The 16,848-nt window shown below is 36.0% G+C and overlaps 1 protein-coding gene across 49 annotated transcripts in view; it reads right to left on the bottom strand.

Moving 5' to 3' along the window:
- The window catches only part of RIMS1 (regulating synaptic membrane exocytosis 1), a 350,364-nt gene that overhangs the window by 98,251 nt on the left and 235,265 nt on the right, over positions 1-16,848 (bottom strand). For 15 of the 49 annotated variants that reach the window (XM_054820936.1, XM_054820944.1, XM_054820945.1 and 12 more), the window contains 2 exons: positions 9,340-9,411; positions 1,601-1,713 (listed from right to left, as the gene is read on the bottom strand). In XM_054820936.1, the coding sequence (XP_054676911.1) occupies positions 1,601-1,713; positions 9,340-9,411 (185 nt within the window). Of the gene's footprint in view, positions 1-1,600; positions 1,714-3,108; positions 3,292-9,339; positions 9,412-16,115; positions 16,200-16,848 lie in introns of all 49 variants that reach the window. The other 34 variants (XM_054820922.1, XM_054820925.1, XM_054820924.1 and 31 more) reach the window with 4 other exon arrangements.

Below are 16,848 nucleotides of genomic sequence, written 5' to 3'. Positions count from 1 at the left end.
TTATACATAAGACGCAAGCATATCAACCACAAGTGCAAATCAGAGTTCAGTGAAACAGCATTACTTCGCAGATGTTCACGGTATCAACAACTTTCTAAAACTAGAGTAGCTTTAGCCTTCTGCTCAACTTTCATTTTTTCTTTCCTTGTTTGTATACATCCCATCTCTACTCATTTTCATTGTCAGTTCTACATTCATTTCCAATGTCTTTAACAGAACATAAACTAGTATTTTAATCTCAACACACCAGTTACCAAGAACAGCAGAAAGATAATAGATGAATACCCAAAGGAAAGCCAACTTAAATTAAAAGCTGATTGATCATTATATATTGAACCAAGTTCTGAAATTGCAGGAAAAAACATGAAAGAAATTTGAAATTCATTACTTATTTCATTTCCCTAAAAAGCTCCCAACTTACTAATATGCAGAAATAGAAGCTGTAAATGCAGTTTGTAACTAGTTTATAATCCAGACAGTCCTAGATTCACTACAAAACAAAATGAGAGGACTCAAATGTAAAGTTTAAAATTAATAAAACCCACTTGTATTAGTATATTACTCATTCAGAATAAACACATGTATGAAACAAGAATACATTTTTATATGTGTTAATTGAAGGTGTAGTATGCCATCACAGCTCATAGCCATAAAATTAATGTAAGCTGATTGCATGTTAATGTAAGCCATCATACAAAAAACCTCCTGTGGTAATCTATCATGACAAGAAGAAGGTGATGGTCAGCAACATTAGCTATTCAAGAAAGCAGTCTGCCAACAGTTCTATAAAGCACCACAGTATTTCATTATTAGAAGCATTTGTTTAAATTCCACGTAGAAGAAAGCCTTGCAGTACATGGCAATCTTAGTTGTTGCTTGTAGTAAATGAGAGAATAGACTTTTGAAACACGGAAGAAAACCTGTATGTTATCCATTGTGCCATTGCATTTTACCATAACAACTCATACTCTGCGTGTAGTATATTGCTAGAAAAGGAAACAGCAATATTCACACTTATTTGATATTACTATGTAAAAAACATCTTCCACAACCATTAGGTCTACACTGCCCTTTTCAGAAAAGAGCAGCACTCTTTGCCTGATCAGTTTATTCTTAAGAAAGAGCTGATGACCTGTGATTCCACATTTCTCATGATGATTATTTTCATTCTTTACTCACTGAACTATGAACTCCAGAAGAAAAACAGATTTGTGATATTTATTATTAATCTATGTTAACAATGCACAACAATTAATATAAACCATGAAATAAGAAATGAGTAAGACTGTCAAAATGTTGTCAAAATATTTGACCCTGATTTCTTTAGCTGAATACAAATAGATATGTGTTGGAAACTACCACGACTCTAATAGAAATTTTAAAGTAGACAAACATAAAAAATTAAGGCAATTAAACCATGTGTAATAATCAACCAGTCAAACTCTACTGGACTTCCCAGACTACAAATATGCTTTCATTCTCTTCTGTTGCTTTATTGGTAGAATTATAGCATTGAACGTGTAGTTATGAAAGTAGACTTTAAGTAAAGAAAGGTAAGAAATCAAAGAGTTTGAGCTATTATAAGCTCATTATTTGATACCTTGCTCTATACTGCCACTTCTTACTGGAACTTGCGGTAGCTGTCTTCCCCTGCGACTGCTGAAGGATGTGTCTGCAGGAGGAGACTGTGTGGGACTTCCTTGTTGATGTATTCTGCAAATGAAATGAAGATAAAAGTAAAATAACCCAAATGAAGAAAATTTTTCTATTCTGAATTTTAAACACATATTAAATTGCATATACTGAAGATGAGTTTTAAGAAGTCTGTATTTGGTGTATGCCATATGCATATACTCAGGTCTGGATACCTACTAAGCTTATAAGGCGTCACGTTTAATTTCTCTAACTACCTTCAACTAAGGAGCAATATTTTCCTTTGTTTTGTTGTTTGTTTGGTTGGGTTTTTTGTTTGTTTTGTGGGTTTTGTTTTTTTTTTTAATAAAGTACTAGTCAAAAAACACTGAAAGAAAAGCAGTTTTCTAAGAATCATTTATGATGATGACTCACAATTTATGTATGGTCTCCTGCACTGGTAGAAGGGCAATACAAAATGCCACCTCTATATTTTTTTAACTTTTGCATTCCAGTTTTGCTAATGAATAATTGCACAAGGCCACAGAGAACTGGACAGCAAGTATCTATTCCCACGGGATAACATGTTGGTTTTCCCTGAATTCAAAGAAGGAAAAAGACCTTTAACCTTGGTATTGGCGGGATGCGTGTGTGTGTGTGCATATGTCAAGAATGTACAAGATTTTTAATATTCTTACCTAAGTTAAGATCCTAAACCCCTCTGGCTGAATTCTAGCTAGCACTATTTCAGGGCACCTTGGCTACTCGATTTCTTATACATAGATACAGCATCTAAGTGTAACACATCAAACACCTTTGGAACACTGGTAAGTTTGCATTTAAAATAAGTAGGGCCACCTTAATAACAAGGGAAAAAGTTTAAGGAAGTAAAACAAAGATGAGAAGAAGCAGACCACTGGGAGGGAGAGCTTACTGTTAAATGCCCTTGCCAGTTACAGTAACATCACACTCCCTGTACTGGATAAGCACTACACTAAGGTTGCAAGTAGGTAATTTGCAATTTTAAGTAAAACACATTTATGCAAGTTCAAAATACTTTTGGCTTTCACACTACATAGATCAGCTGACTCTCTCTTAGATCAGAGTTAGCTCTGTGAGTTAGTAAGATCAGAGTTAGCTCTGTGAACAGCACATGATTTCCTGCACACTGTTTAAGCAAAATACTTTGATAATTTTCATATGGATACAGAACAAAACACAACAATGGAAGGACAAAACACAGCCAATTTTTTACTCTTACATTGCATAACTATTTAAGTTCAACAGCAAGAAGTACCATCTGGATGGTGAAGATAGGCGGCGTAAAGGATAATGGAGAAGTGTAAATACCATGAAGAGAGGATAATCTACAGTGCCAGAATGAGTGAACGTGCCAAGTATGCTCAGGAAAGTACAACACCACACTGACACCTGGGAGGCAGAACATGAAAGCTGTGCTGTACACATAATAGCAACCTTGTCAGAAGTGGAGAAGGTGGCGCCGACCCTCCGGGCACTAGGTGATGTACAGAGCATAAGGGTCTGATACTAGAGTGCTCGCTCGACCTCGAGCGAGCGTGATGTTTTCCCCTAATGACTGGCTGTTCAGTTGTTCGTGGGGTTGGAAGTCCCCTTCTAGAAAGACATGGTAGCAGACCCCTAAAACATCAGGGCCAAAAAGAAACTGTTCAGTTGTTAGCTCCAGGCACACCTTCCCATGCCCCCCTCCACCAAAGAACATTGCAAATCCTGGCTGCAGGACCAGGGCTGACATTTCAGATCAAAGTTATCAGTTCTGAATGCAAATCCATTCTCAAAATGACGAACTGCAGAACACTCACCAGTGCAGATACACACATGACCCTAATTGTGGAACCGTTGAACTGCACTGCATGTAGCGGAGACCTGGCCAAAAACTCTAGCTGTATCTCAAACGCAGCAAACACAAGCTGACACCACCTGTAATGTACGTACTAGCACAGAGTAGGCTATGAATACCTTGTTTTACCACAAAGCATTTCCATTTCTAGAACGTACCTTTTACCTTTATTAAAAATATTAACTGGATTTCAATTAGGGTCCTAAAAACGGACAATATGTAAGCACATATGTAATTCCCTTGGCTTCCTTGGGAGTCTGAAGTAAGGAATCTATTTAAGTATCTTTCTGCTGTAAGCCCTAAAACAGAAATACAGTTCTGAAGGAACTCCAATGAAAAGATAATTAAAACATGAAGTAAAATGATTAATGGTGTTAGCATAAGAAAGCATAATTAGTAGTAGTTTAATAATTGCTTACACTGCAAGTATAAAAAAATTTGAAACATTTCAAGTTTGGAGAGTGACAAAGTATTCTAACTGTGCCTTTTTACTCTTCCTTGGTTTCCCAACAGTGCAGCATTTTGTAAATGGTACTATTGTATCTGCTGTAATTTCAGAAATTTCAAATTCCTGTGACATCATTTCATTGTGTGTTTTTTGGTTTAGGTTTGTTTTTTTTTTTAATTTCTGCAGACTTATGAAGTCTCCCTTCACACACCCAGCACCACTTTCCCACAAGATAAAGTCAAAGTAACCAAGGGACTATCATCTAGTTCATTTGACTATCGTACACTGAAAAGTCATCCTAAAAAAGAAAAGTATATATGAGAAAACATGCAGATGCCAAGCAAGAACAACAAACAGGTTTGGTTTCAAAGCCATTTCATCATAGAATCATAGAATCGTTTTGGCTGGAAAAGACCTTTAAGATCATAAAGTCTAATCATTAACCTAGCACTGCCAAGTCCACTACTGATCTGCTTGAGGGTAGGAAGGCTCAACAGAGGGATCTAGACAGGCTGGATCCACGGGCCGAAGCCAACAGTATGAGGTTCAACAAGGCTCAGTGCCGGGTCCTGCACTTGGGTCACAACAACCCCATGCAATGCTACAGGCTTGGGGAAGAGTGGCTGGAAAGGTGCCTGGCGGGAAAGGACCTGGGGGTGTTGGTTGACAGCCAGATGAATATGAGCCAGCAGTGTGCCCAGGTGGCCGAAAAGGCCAACAGCACCCTGGCTTTTATCAGAAACAGTGTGGCCAGCAGGACTAGGGAAGTCATCAGTAACAGTCTATGTGGAAGTCCAGTGACAAGGCAACAAAACCAGGATTCTGCTGCCCTTGCTACATTCTCTGTCTTAAACCCTGACGCTTCTTTAGCTTAACCAGCAGCTTGCCCTGGTGATAACCGTAACACTCTTGCAGAGACTGATTCCTCTGATTCTAAGAGATGTTTACGATAAGAAAGATGAGCTGAGTTCTGAAAATGCCTGTTTCTCTGTGCTGACTGTAAAAGCAATCCATGACAACTATTGCAAGCAACCAGTTTTTAAGCATTTGGTTTATCAGATGTTTAAACGTCATAACATCCATAAGATAAATATGGATCCCACTCTGTGCCATAAAGTGCTTGCTTGCTTTTACTATGAATGCTCCTATCTAACAAAGTCATTGTGTTCTCACTTCTGATTTTTCTCATTTTAGAGGTTAAATATCCTGGAATATATCTGAGAGCCTAGCGAAGCACTAGGAGAGTCTGTCCTGCCATTACAGAACAGACACTTTACCTGAGACTCAGAAACTTACCTCCTGCTCTTTCAGTAATACTCTTTTTACAGACCTGTCCCCTTCCACGAGAGAAAGACAGAGGATCTGCTTAACTAAAATGAAGACAAATTAGACTTACGACTTGCATTAGCTGGGGTATTGCATTGAGACAAATATATTACTTGGAGTGCAAATGAAAATAGAGATAAAAGGGAACAGGAGAAAAACTAGAATGGAGTTAAGGACTTGCTGGCCTAGGAGAAAGATCGGTTGCTGAAAGGAAGAAGTCTGCGAATGGATAATCAGAAGAATGAGACAAAAAGGAACAAGAATGGGAGACAAAAGCTAGTGTATGACTGAGGAAACGAGACAGAAGTGAGATAAGTGTGGAGAGGAGAGGAATTTGGGAGAGAAATAATACCTGGTGAGCAATGAGACTACAACAAGCATGTACATGTGTATCTAATCTGGTTCCTCACAGAGGAAGGTAACACTGCAAGCAGCAAACCTATTTATTCAACTGGCAATGGTCTACAGGAGAATTCTACAGGTTCCAGTTCTGCCTGCACACAAGAACTCAAATTCCTTTTCCTTCAGACTGATGTCTCAGTGCCATGTACTAAATAAAACATGCTGCCACTTACGGAACTATAAAGAAAAACTAAGAATAAGAGAGCATTGCCAATCCAGTGCACTCCTGGCACAGGGTCCTATGTAGAATCATAGAATGATTTGGGTTGGAAGGCACCTCAAAGACCATCTAGTTCCAACCCCCCTGCCATGGGCAGGGACACCCTCTACCAGACCAGGTTGCCCAAAGCCCCATCCAACCTGGCCTTCAGGAACACTTCCAGGGATGGGGCATCCACAGCTTCTCTGGGCAACCTGTTCCAGTGCCTCACCACCCTCACAATAAAGAATTTTTTCCTAATATCTAATCTAAATCTACCCTCCTTCGGCTTAAGGCCATTACCCTACATGCCCTTGTAAACAGTCCCTCTCCAGCTTTCTTGTAGGCCCCCTTTACGAACTAGACAGCTGCAATAAAGTCTCCCTGGAGCCTTCTCTTCTCCAGGCTGAACCACCCCAACTGTAGAATGTATGACATATATGACAGGGAACCTCTGGCATTTCTGGGCTGAAAGAAAATATTTTTGGATTGGGATGAACCAATTTTTACCACAGTTTTGCTCGTTCATACAAGCACAGAAAATGTTTGATTTTCATGTAATCAGTTTTACTCCTTCAGAAGAGTTTACCGAATCCCATCCTGAAGGCTTATCCCATTAAATTAAGAGAATCCTTAGGCTCTGTAAACTGTTCTGTTTCCCTTTGATGTACATTTCCTAAGCTATCACAATACATAGAGAAATTAATCTTACATAGCATGTTGAAAGGCTTTATAGAGAAGATGATATACTGCTGATATCTAATTTCAGTAATCTGCTTAGCTAATAGTAGACAAGATCTGCAAATTGCAAAATAAAGACCAAATCCAAGGCAGAAATGCATATTTGAGGAAGAAACAGTCTTGAGAGATATTTGTCATTTGACAAGAAAATTAATTGCCTGTCCTATGACCAAAACTTTCTGGCACTAGTGCAACATCATATCTATGATGAAATACTATACTGCACTGGTACTTATTTAGACATTTGTATCTCACATCTAATAGCAGTGAATCATTTTATGGAAACAGACACCTACACCATGTGCCATGGAGATGTAAAAAGAAGCAGCACAATTCATGTTTCCATATGCTCTTGTTGCACTGGGTTCACCACTTTTAAGATCATTAGAAATCAGAGCTGACTTTTCTCTTCTGGAAAGTAAAAATGTAGCTATGGGGACTCACACTTTTGGTAACTTTGCTTTTCAGGGGGAAAAAAACCCCACCAGATTTATTTATTTATTTATTTAGTTAGTTAGTTAGTTAGTTTTCCTAATCACTTATGAAAAGCAATTTCATATTTCTTTAAAAAAACAAAAAACAAACAACCACCCTCCAAAATCCCCAAAGCAACAACAACCTCACCTCCCCCCAAACACTAGCACTAGGTAGTGACTACAGTCATTACCTGGGAATGTATCAATGCCAAATTGATCTCAGCACAGCAATGACTAAAGTATCAACTTTTAAAATTAAATCTCATAAAAATTCTGTATATAGACACTGTAGCAATATTTCACAGTGATCTCCAGACTCACACTTTCTCATATACATGAATAAATCCCCAATCTTATGTTATAATTATGAGAAGCTTTGAAAAATATCCAGGAAAAAAAAAATCTCGAAATTTCAGACCTGGGCTGGTCATTTGAAGCAGAGAAACACATGGCCCAAGCCTCATAAAGGCCTCTTCTTCATAAATATAACTACATGCTTATCCTTACAGATGGAGCCCATGTGCTACTGAGGTATTCAGCATAACACCTCATAATCAGTCTCTGCAAATCAGTTCCTGTATCACCTGCAATACCTGAAATGTTAAGATTTTTATTTACACCTTCCATATATTGAGATCAATGTAAAACACTAATTAGTGTAAACAGGATTTATTGAGGTATATATTTTTGATCTATGCAGCGATCTCAACATCTGTAGAAGAAAGATGCCCCCAGTTCACTCACCGAAATATCAGGTTTGAAATGTAAATGCATGTATAGAGACATTGATTTATCCAATTGCAAGTGTTGTGAGGTTTCCTTTTGTACTCTGCCAGTGTCTCTCACTCTCTGCTCTGCCCTTCTGCCATCAGAATCTCTTATATCTTCTTTTCCTTCCTTATCCTTTCTGTTGCCATACTTTCTAGTTATATTATGTTCCCATTTTTTTCCCCTCCCATTTACTTCATTTCTCTTCCCCACCTTATCAATCTTCTCAGCTTCATGCCAAGCTTTCTAACTATATAGTCCGAACAGTTATCAAGAACTATGAGCTCCTTGGACCTCAATCCCAGTGGCTCCCCTTAGTCTTCAGCAGTTAGAAAAAAATGGGGAAAAAATGGCTTTAGTGATCTCAATGGGAAAACTGTCCCTGGTTTAACCACAGCAAGGATTTCGGCCATCATTTAAGTAGTTTATCTGGTCTAAACTGAAAAAGCAACTGGGCTGTTGTGACAACAGAATCATCAAAATCAAGGAAAATGCAACCATTGCTTTTGGATCAGGAGCCATAATCCAGGGCTTGAAGCAGTAAAATAAAATAAAAGCTCTGAACTTTTGCTACATAATGTGCATTTTCATTGAAAATAAAAATGTATCCATGTTGTTCAGGGAAGGTTTTAAACACTCACAGTGTAAACAGATGTACACTGCTCCTCTGCTACTCAAGATAACATAAATCTGTCTCTGACAAAGGCAGGATCTCACCCCTCCTCACTGCTCTTATTTCAGCCAATACGCAGGGTTTAAAACTTAACTAAATGTACTTATGATTTAGTATATATCTTTTCTTTTCACTTTTTCTTAAGAATTTGCATACATAACCCTATACTACTGTAGCATCAAAGCTAAAAGTTACAACAATAATACAAGTACAGGAAAATTCAATGAATACAAAGGTTAAAGTCCCAGTGTTTATATTAACGTTGTATCATGATAGATGATAAAATTTTCTATGCATATTAAAGTGTGTAATTTAACATTTTTGTAATATAAAGTGAAATTAATTTGATCAGAGATCTCTTGAATTGTTAATCTGTTAATATATTTTTCTCATCCTCAAAGTTATGGTAAACTAGATGAGATTTTTTGAAAAAAGATCAGTTATAAAGCACAGAAAAGGTTTAGCCCCGTACTAATGAAATATGCTACGCATCTCCAAATTTCATTTTACAGAGATCAAGATAGTGGCAATGGGTCTCAGGTTTTGGCTCATAAAATGGTCTTTACCATTAAGTTTATCTGCAGTGATGAAGAATGCCAGAAAAATTTCAAATGTATCCAACACAGCAAGCAGTGCTAACAATATAGATACAAAGTAACTAAGACCGTAAATTACGACAACGCAGCTTTCGGTACTGTCACAGATTTTCTACTTTAAAAGTCATATTGGAGGTATATTCCAAACACTGGAATCAGATTGATTATGAAATGTTTACTCATCGATCAGCAATCCTACCTTTCCGTTTCAGTTGCGGAGCCTTTCCTAGTTTGTTTTTGGCTGCTATATCTTTCCACTTTTCTGGACTGCCTGTGAAATGACATGTCAGAAAAGAAATAAACAAAGAAGAAAAAGAATACAAAAAATATGATGATTATATATTTATTAATGTATTGTAAAGGTAACAACAGAAATGGTTGACAGATGAGTAAGTGACAACTCTCTTCACAAACAGGCTGGTGAACTCGAGGTTTAAGACACATGGCACTGATCAGGTTCGACTGAGGCTGATGGTGTGAACGTTACGAGGTACCAAAACAGGGGAGATGATAACATCAATCCTGACTGAACGTGCAGCTAGTTCCCACTTCACAGTCTGTATTTGATTAGAAACAATGCCTCCTCAGAGGCCCTTTAGCCCTCTCTTGGCAGCATGAAAAACAAATGCAGAGTAGACAGCAGGAAAAAAAAATGTTGAGGAAAGGACCAGAATATACTATTTAAATGTAAACTTTAAAAATTGCTTTTAAATCTAAATTTCAAAAGCAAAATAAATACTGCATCATAATGCTGTCACTATATTAATAAAAAGTTGGCTTTTCAAAAATCTCATTGTATTAAAACTTATTAAAGTTTTTGAGAAACAGTTTAAAACAATTCTATTTTTTCTAGTCAATATAAATTAGAAGTTTATTTTGTTCCTTCACTCCTTTCCTACATAAATTTTTTCTAGAATTCATCTGATATTTGGATAGTGAAGCACTAGTTACCTCTGACAATCTAAGCATTTACTTTGATAGTAAATAAGAACAATGAACAGTAACATGAGTCAATAAATGTAAGAACAAAAGTAAAGCATGTTTCACAATTATGGCACAGGACTGTAAATATACTATGAAAATCTCTGCAAGTCCTGTGTGTTCCAAAATATCCATTAATGTGAGCATTTACAAATTAGGATTTATTATTTTAAACCTCTGATAATCATCAATATATATTAGGTTTTTTAGAATAAAAAGTGCATACAGTATTTTGGGAGTGGTCAAAAGCAGGAAGTGATGATTATTCATAGATAGACCAGAAATTTCAGCAAACCCTAACTTGCATCTTATACTGGTGCAAGAAACATGTATAGGAACTTGCAACAATATAATCAATGTCATATATTAAGCTATAAAAGAATTACTGTGGGCAAAACAAATAGAAAAAATAACATTTAAAAAAATATTTTTTCCTTTTAAACCTTTGTGGTTATAAAGAGTAATCCAGTGTCTGCACTGGAAGATACGTAAGCAGCTGTAAAACCAAATTATACCCAAAGAAGATAATCACAGGGGATTTTCATGACTTGTACCCACTGCAATATTTGATGAGCATATATTGTGATGCAGTATGCTCCACAACAAATAAAATACTGCAGCAAAATACAAAATGTTTTTTGCTTGAGCAGACGTCATTACCTGATGCTTTCCGGGTTTTGAAAGAATGTATTTTCTTACCAAAAAATAATATCTCAGATTAAAAATTAAAATCCTCTTTGTCCTCAAACTATTTTCTCCAGATTTATTTTTTGTATATTCTCATTACTTTTTAATTTTTTTCTTTACCAGGACAAATACAAGGTGGATACACAAGTAAACACATATTAAATGCTGCAGCTTTACTTAAGACCCAAGGTTAGCAAAGTATTTAAAATTATGGTTAGACCCACTGAATGCAGCAGCATTATCACTCAAATGATGTCAACCTCTTCATTTTCTGTTTGGTCAGTTATGGGGCTTATTTTCCTCTTACTCCTTATGTCACTTGCTTAGACTGTGACATTATGTGCCACAGAGAAAAAGAGCACATAGTGACTACTCTTTGTAGGACGGAAAAGCTGAGAGCAGGAAATGCTTTCCCGTGAAAAGTGACAAAGTACTATATAGGACTAGTGAGCTGAATATACTTATTTCTCTGCCCTCTTTGCAAGCAGCACACATTAGAAATACATTTAAAATCACAATTTCCTTTCTGTTTCCTTCCTCTTGCCAAAGTGATGCTGTATACAGTTCCATAGAGCTCAACAGCCTACTACTGTACTCGCAGTCCTGGCTCAGCTTGAGCACACTGTGGGCATTGGCAGGTGCGTTGTTACAAGCAGGCATCCTTTCATGCCCACATACAACGTATGAAGAGTGCACTGGGGATAAAGAACACTCATGTCATACTCAAATTTACCTCTTCAATGTACTTTATAGGGGATTAAATACTATCTTTGAACAATACACGCATACATGTACTTATACATAAAAAGAGAAAAAAACCTAAATATGTGAAAGTATTATGCAGAGCATATGAAGAATATACTACAACCAATAGCTCATTTACTTGGAACTATGATTTGAGTAAATAAGGATACCTCTGTGCTGCTCCAGGTTTAGCACTTAGGTGGTCTACACTGTCCTGTTTTGGAATGCAAGACTCCAGCGTCCTTGTTCTTCACAAAATTTGGAAACATGGTTGTGAATTTGGACAGAATGAGCAGAAACAGAGAGATGGTCACATGCAGTGAAGGTGGAGACATGCAGTCAAATATATAAACCAAAAGCATTAAGGCACTATCTGCTGAGAAAGGCTGTATTTCTCATTTCCCCTTCTGCTGATTTAATCCATACACTTTAAGGAAGTAATACAATTTTTAGTCATAATGGCAACAATCTAAGATGCAATAAAGTAAAGAATGAAAGCCACAACAATTTTTTTTAAAACCCTTTATACTTTGCATGCTGAACGGCAGCACTGTGGCTTAATCGTTGTCATTATCCTTCTTGAGAATCAATCTACAGTATTATTCATTAGATTAATATATAAACCTATACAGAACATCTTCCCTTAGGAATTTGAAAAATGCATATTTTGTCATTATATTGCAAAATTCTCCTGAAAATGCAAGTAAATTTTGTATTTTCACATATTTTGACAAAAACTTCATATTCTGTTGCCAGTCTGCTACAGTAATAATTAACAACAATTCAATAGCAAAATATAAAAACTGACACAGCTTCTTTTAAAAATTCTAAGAAAGTTCAGAATATTTATTAATTTCTATAGTATTTTCATTTCTGCTGAAGCTGTTTAAAAAGCTCAGAATTTGTTCACAGCTTTCAATTTGGCATAAATATTATTTGCTTGTTGGTTTATTATTAGTTTTTTATGGAATATATGGTAAAACAATATTTTTTTTCTTGATAAGGTGTATCAATGTAAGATTTTTTTTCAAATACAGAACTCAGCTTTTAATGAGAAAACTCAGCAAAATTAGCAGTCCACTAATGATCTAGGATATGTAATAAATTTGCATCTATATCTCCATTACGGTGAGGAAATGCTAAAATTTCTCTTCATGCCATAAATCTACCAACTGTCACACCAAATCACTGACCAATAAGGCCTTTTTATGTATACAGACATGCACTTTATATATATAATTTTATATACAGACAAGCTATTCACAGTTCATGTTCCAAAGACCCATGTGCCTCAAAATATTTATCGCTGTTGAGCGTAAACAAAATCTACACACAGAAATATCATAATATTCCTATGAAAATTAAAAATTACTATTCCTAAAGTGACAAAAATTTTTTTTATAAAATTCAGTGTCTAACATTTAAAATTATTTGTTACTGACTTGTACAGGAGACCTCAGTGGTTTGCAGTGAGTCTGTTCATCTATGTAGCCTTAAAGTCATCAAGAATGTCATGATCAATACTTCCTGATTTTTCCTGAAGATTTCTGCAAGGTTAGATCTACATGGTATGTGAGCTGGGAGGTCACGACCATTCCAAAGGCTTGGTGGTGCCTCACACTCATTCCTAGCACTTCATGTCTTGTAAAATTGTGTTCCTGATCAAGTCACATAGTGCTGCTGGAAAGATGGGAAAGGATCATCCAGACCAAATCAGTCTGCCACTGGCAGTGTGTGGTACCAGAAGGGTACTTGCTCCACAGCTGGCTTCAGGATGGCTCTTGGACAAGCATTCTTACAGATGCATGTATGACCGTCAAAAGCTATTTCTCTTAACTTAAAGTATATGAGAATTAATTTTTTTAAAGGCTTACTTTATTCAGTCTTGGTTATATGATGAAATTATATGCAGACTTCTCAAAAATAACAGTCTGAATAAAATTCCCATCTACCACTAAATACTCAACTTTCGTTCTCCTTGGTTTTATCATTACTCACAATTTCACAATTTTGTAGTTCTCCAGTTACCAGAAAGTCTTTCATTTAGACAGACTTTCTAATTCTTATTTCTAATATAAAAATCAAAGAACCTCCCAGCAATGAAGCTATCAAAATCAAACAAAAAACTATTTAAATGCCTTAAAGAAATACATGACACTAACCAAACAATAGTCAGTTCTTAACACTGAAATAACATATAACCCATGTCTTCACCTTGTCAAGATATATCAGAGAGTCACTTTTTCTGCTATGGCAAGTGAACGAATTCCAGAATAACAACAATCTTGCCAAGACCTTTACTAAAATTTATGTTATGAATCATTGACAATAAATATAATGTTGCAAAAACTTAATTTAAATGATCAAAATTAGAAATAATGCATAAGTTGTATGTTCAAGAAATGTATTCAGAAATAGATCTTCTTGACTGATTGCACCTTATATGTAAATTGGGCCAATTTGTAAGATAAATCTGGAATGTACTCAAATAAAGAGTAAGATGACATCTGTTAAAGTCAATTAATCTGTGAAAATACAATTTGAAAGCAGTGATAAGCAGTTAGTTACCTCTGCTGATCCATCAGACACTCATTCTCCAACACCCACTGCATCAGATGTCAAATTGATACAAATACATCTAAAAAACCCATAAATTATAGAACTGAGTGGTGTTGGCCAACAGTCAAAGCTATGGGAAATAATCAGAATGAATATAAACTTAAAGAGTAGAAAACAAAGGTAAAGCACCTTTGATTCCCTCACTGATACTCTCTCTACAAACAAGGTGGGCTATTATTTTGTATTGGGCACGGAATGCAAAGAGCCCAGTGTTCTCTGAACTTCTCTTAATCGGGGAGACAGATCCTGGAAGTGGGAGACTGCAACCAGTCATCAGGATTGGGGTTAGCCTAAGTTCCTTCTAGGTTCATCACTGACTGTGTCACTGGGACTTGGTGACCAGATTACCTGCAAGACTTCCAAGCACAAGAAGGTGCTGATTTCACTAAGACAATTAGACTGCTGTTTCTCCAACTCAAAATCTTTCCCATAACAGATTCTATAACCTACAGATGCTTTACTGTAATATGTTTGCCACCAGATATTAGATGATTTCAATCTTTCTCCACAAAACTTCAGCTAACATCAAAAGGCTTACAATTCTGCATTAAGAATGGCAGTATTTAGATGAAAGCCTCATTTCACTGATATGTGATATGATTATGATTTAATTGTAATCACTTCAAGGACAAGATTTTATCAAGTCTGATCCACTGAAGTCAAAGACAGTCTTTCCATCAACTTGAAAAATGGGAAGCAAAATTACTTAAAAATGCCAAAAGATACAAAGTACATTTGTAAACTGTTAATAACTGTCCCATCAAAGGGATGTATTGGCAAAATTTCTAGAAATGCAGTATCTGTAAGGAAGGACAATTCTGAAATAATGTTTCAGAAATTTAATTTTATAATTTATATGCTGCCTTAGTCAAATAAAAAAAGAAATGCTATCCAAACACAATTACGCTCCTCATACCTTGTATTAGTGGAATACATCCAGTGTCAAACAAACAAGAAAATTACAGTATAAATACTGCAGATAGACTTTAGCAGAAGGTAAGCACTAGCACTATAGTAACTGAATTTTATCCATATACCAGTCTTACAGTTTTAAGTGCAACTTCATAGGAGTTTACACATGTATGGATTATTTATATGAACCATCTGTATCCTGTCATTTACTGTATCACAAAAAATTTGAAGGGAAAATTTTGAATTTGCATCTCAATAAAAATTATAATGTCTGCTTAAAAAAAAACCCCAGATCTATCTGGAAAAAAAAAATAAATTAAAAAAAATTACTACTGCCAAAGCAACAGAGTATCAAAATTTATTTGAGCGGAAGGTTCATGACAAGAAAAAAACAAAGGTGCTTTTATTAATTATAGGTGGTATTCAGCACAAAAAAGTATTTAAAGCACTGGTGTTTTTAACCAAAACCTACCTTGTTAGGAAAACCTGCTCCATGGAGACCATCCTGATTTAGGACAGAATTTACAAACAGTGCCAATTTTTACATACATCAACTACCAAGTGTTACCGAGACCTCTAACATATCAGTTTGTGGGTTTTTCCCCCCCTTTAGGAACAGTTTGTTAAAAAAAGGAAAAAAAAATAAATTAACACCTAGACAAGAACAGGCTCTACAACAGGTATTTATCATATTATAAAGCACCACAGTGAAAACACCACGAACATTTGCAGAAGCAGGTAAAAACAGACTAAAGAACATTAACACAGATGATGTCCTGTTGTATTAGACATCTTATTTCATGGCTTGTGACCATTCAGGCGAACAGAAAACTTGAAAAGACATTAATTGCTCGGTGCTTTATAACAGTTCAACAATATGCAGAGATGATATCTAAGCTGGTGTTTTATTTTGGGCTTCTGGAGGTTCTAAGTCTCTCTCTACATATATGCATACTTTTAAATTTCTCTATAGTCCTCTGAGAGTGCAAGATGCAGTAAGCCACTTTTCAACTGGGAGGAGTTGACTAGTACCTGTCATCCTCCGGAGATGCATGCTGGATATGAATCCTGGGACTAGTAGGTCGTCTCCTCTCTAGGGAGGGGGACCATCTACCCCTGTTTGCCCGTTCAATAAAACAGGAAAAAAACAGGATATTTAGTTTGTGATAAAATTAAATATATGGGATTTGTGACTGGAAAAATACCCCAAAAAGTAATGAAAGTGTGTCATTTCATTATTTTTTCTAGCAGTTTTCTAATCCCCAATTATACTATTCTTACGGCTGCTTACTGCAGAAACATTACAGCTGAAACAAAGAGAATGTACGCTCAAAGATGCAGAATGTAGACAGATATAAATGTTTTATATAGTGTACCATTAAGTTTTCAAACATTCTAAAATGCTAGACTATCTAAAAGCCTGTCATTTGCATAGGAAGTCATAACCCCAAACTAGAAGAGCTTTTCAAAGACCACATGATGGTCATTTTCTGTTGATTACTGGCTGGTATTTTGTTAAGCCCATCTCTCCTAGCTCTTTGCACTGAAAAATGTATTCTCAGTAAAAATGCAGGACTATGAATGATAAGAAAAATTCTAAGGCATAAAGTGACCCTTTTCTGGAACACAATGAGAGAGTAAAGGTAAATTAATTAGCTACAACTAAGCTACACACATTTGTGTACAAGTACTGGGCAATTTTTTTTTTTTTTTAATTTAAAAATATATATTGGAAGTGTGTGCAGCCAGCCTCCTCTTCTGTTCA

Source organism: Grus americana, chromosome 3, assembly GCF_028858705.1.
Source record: "Grus americana isolate bGruAme1 chromosome 3, bGruAme1.mat, whole genome shotgun sequence".
NCBI lineage: Eukaryota > Metazoa > Chordata > Aves > Gruiformes > Gruidae > Grus > Grus americana.
Note: the sequence above shows the minus strand (reverse complement) of the source record. Positions and strands in the feature narration are given on the sequence as shown.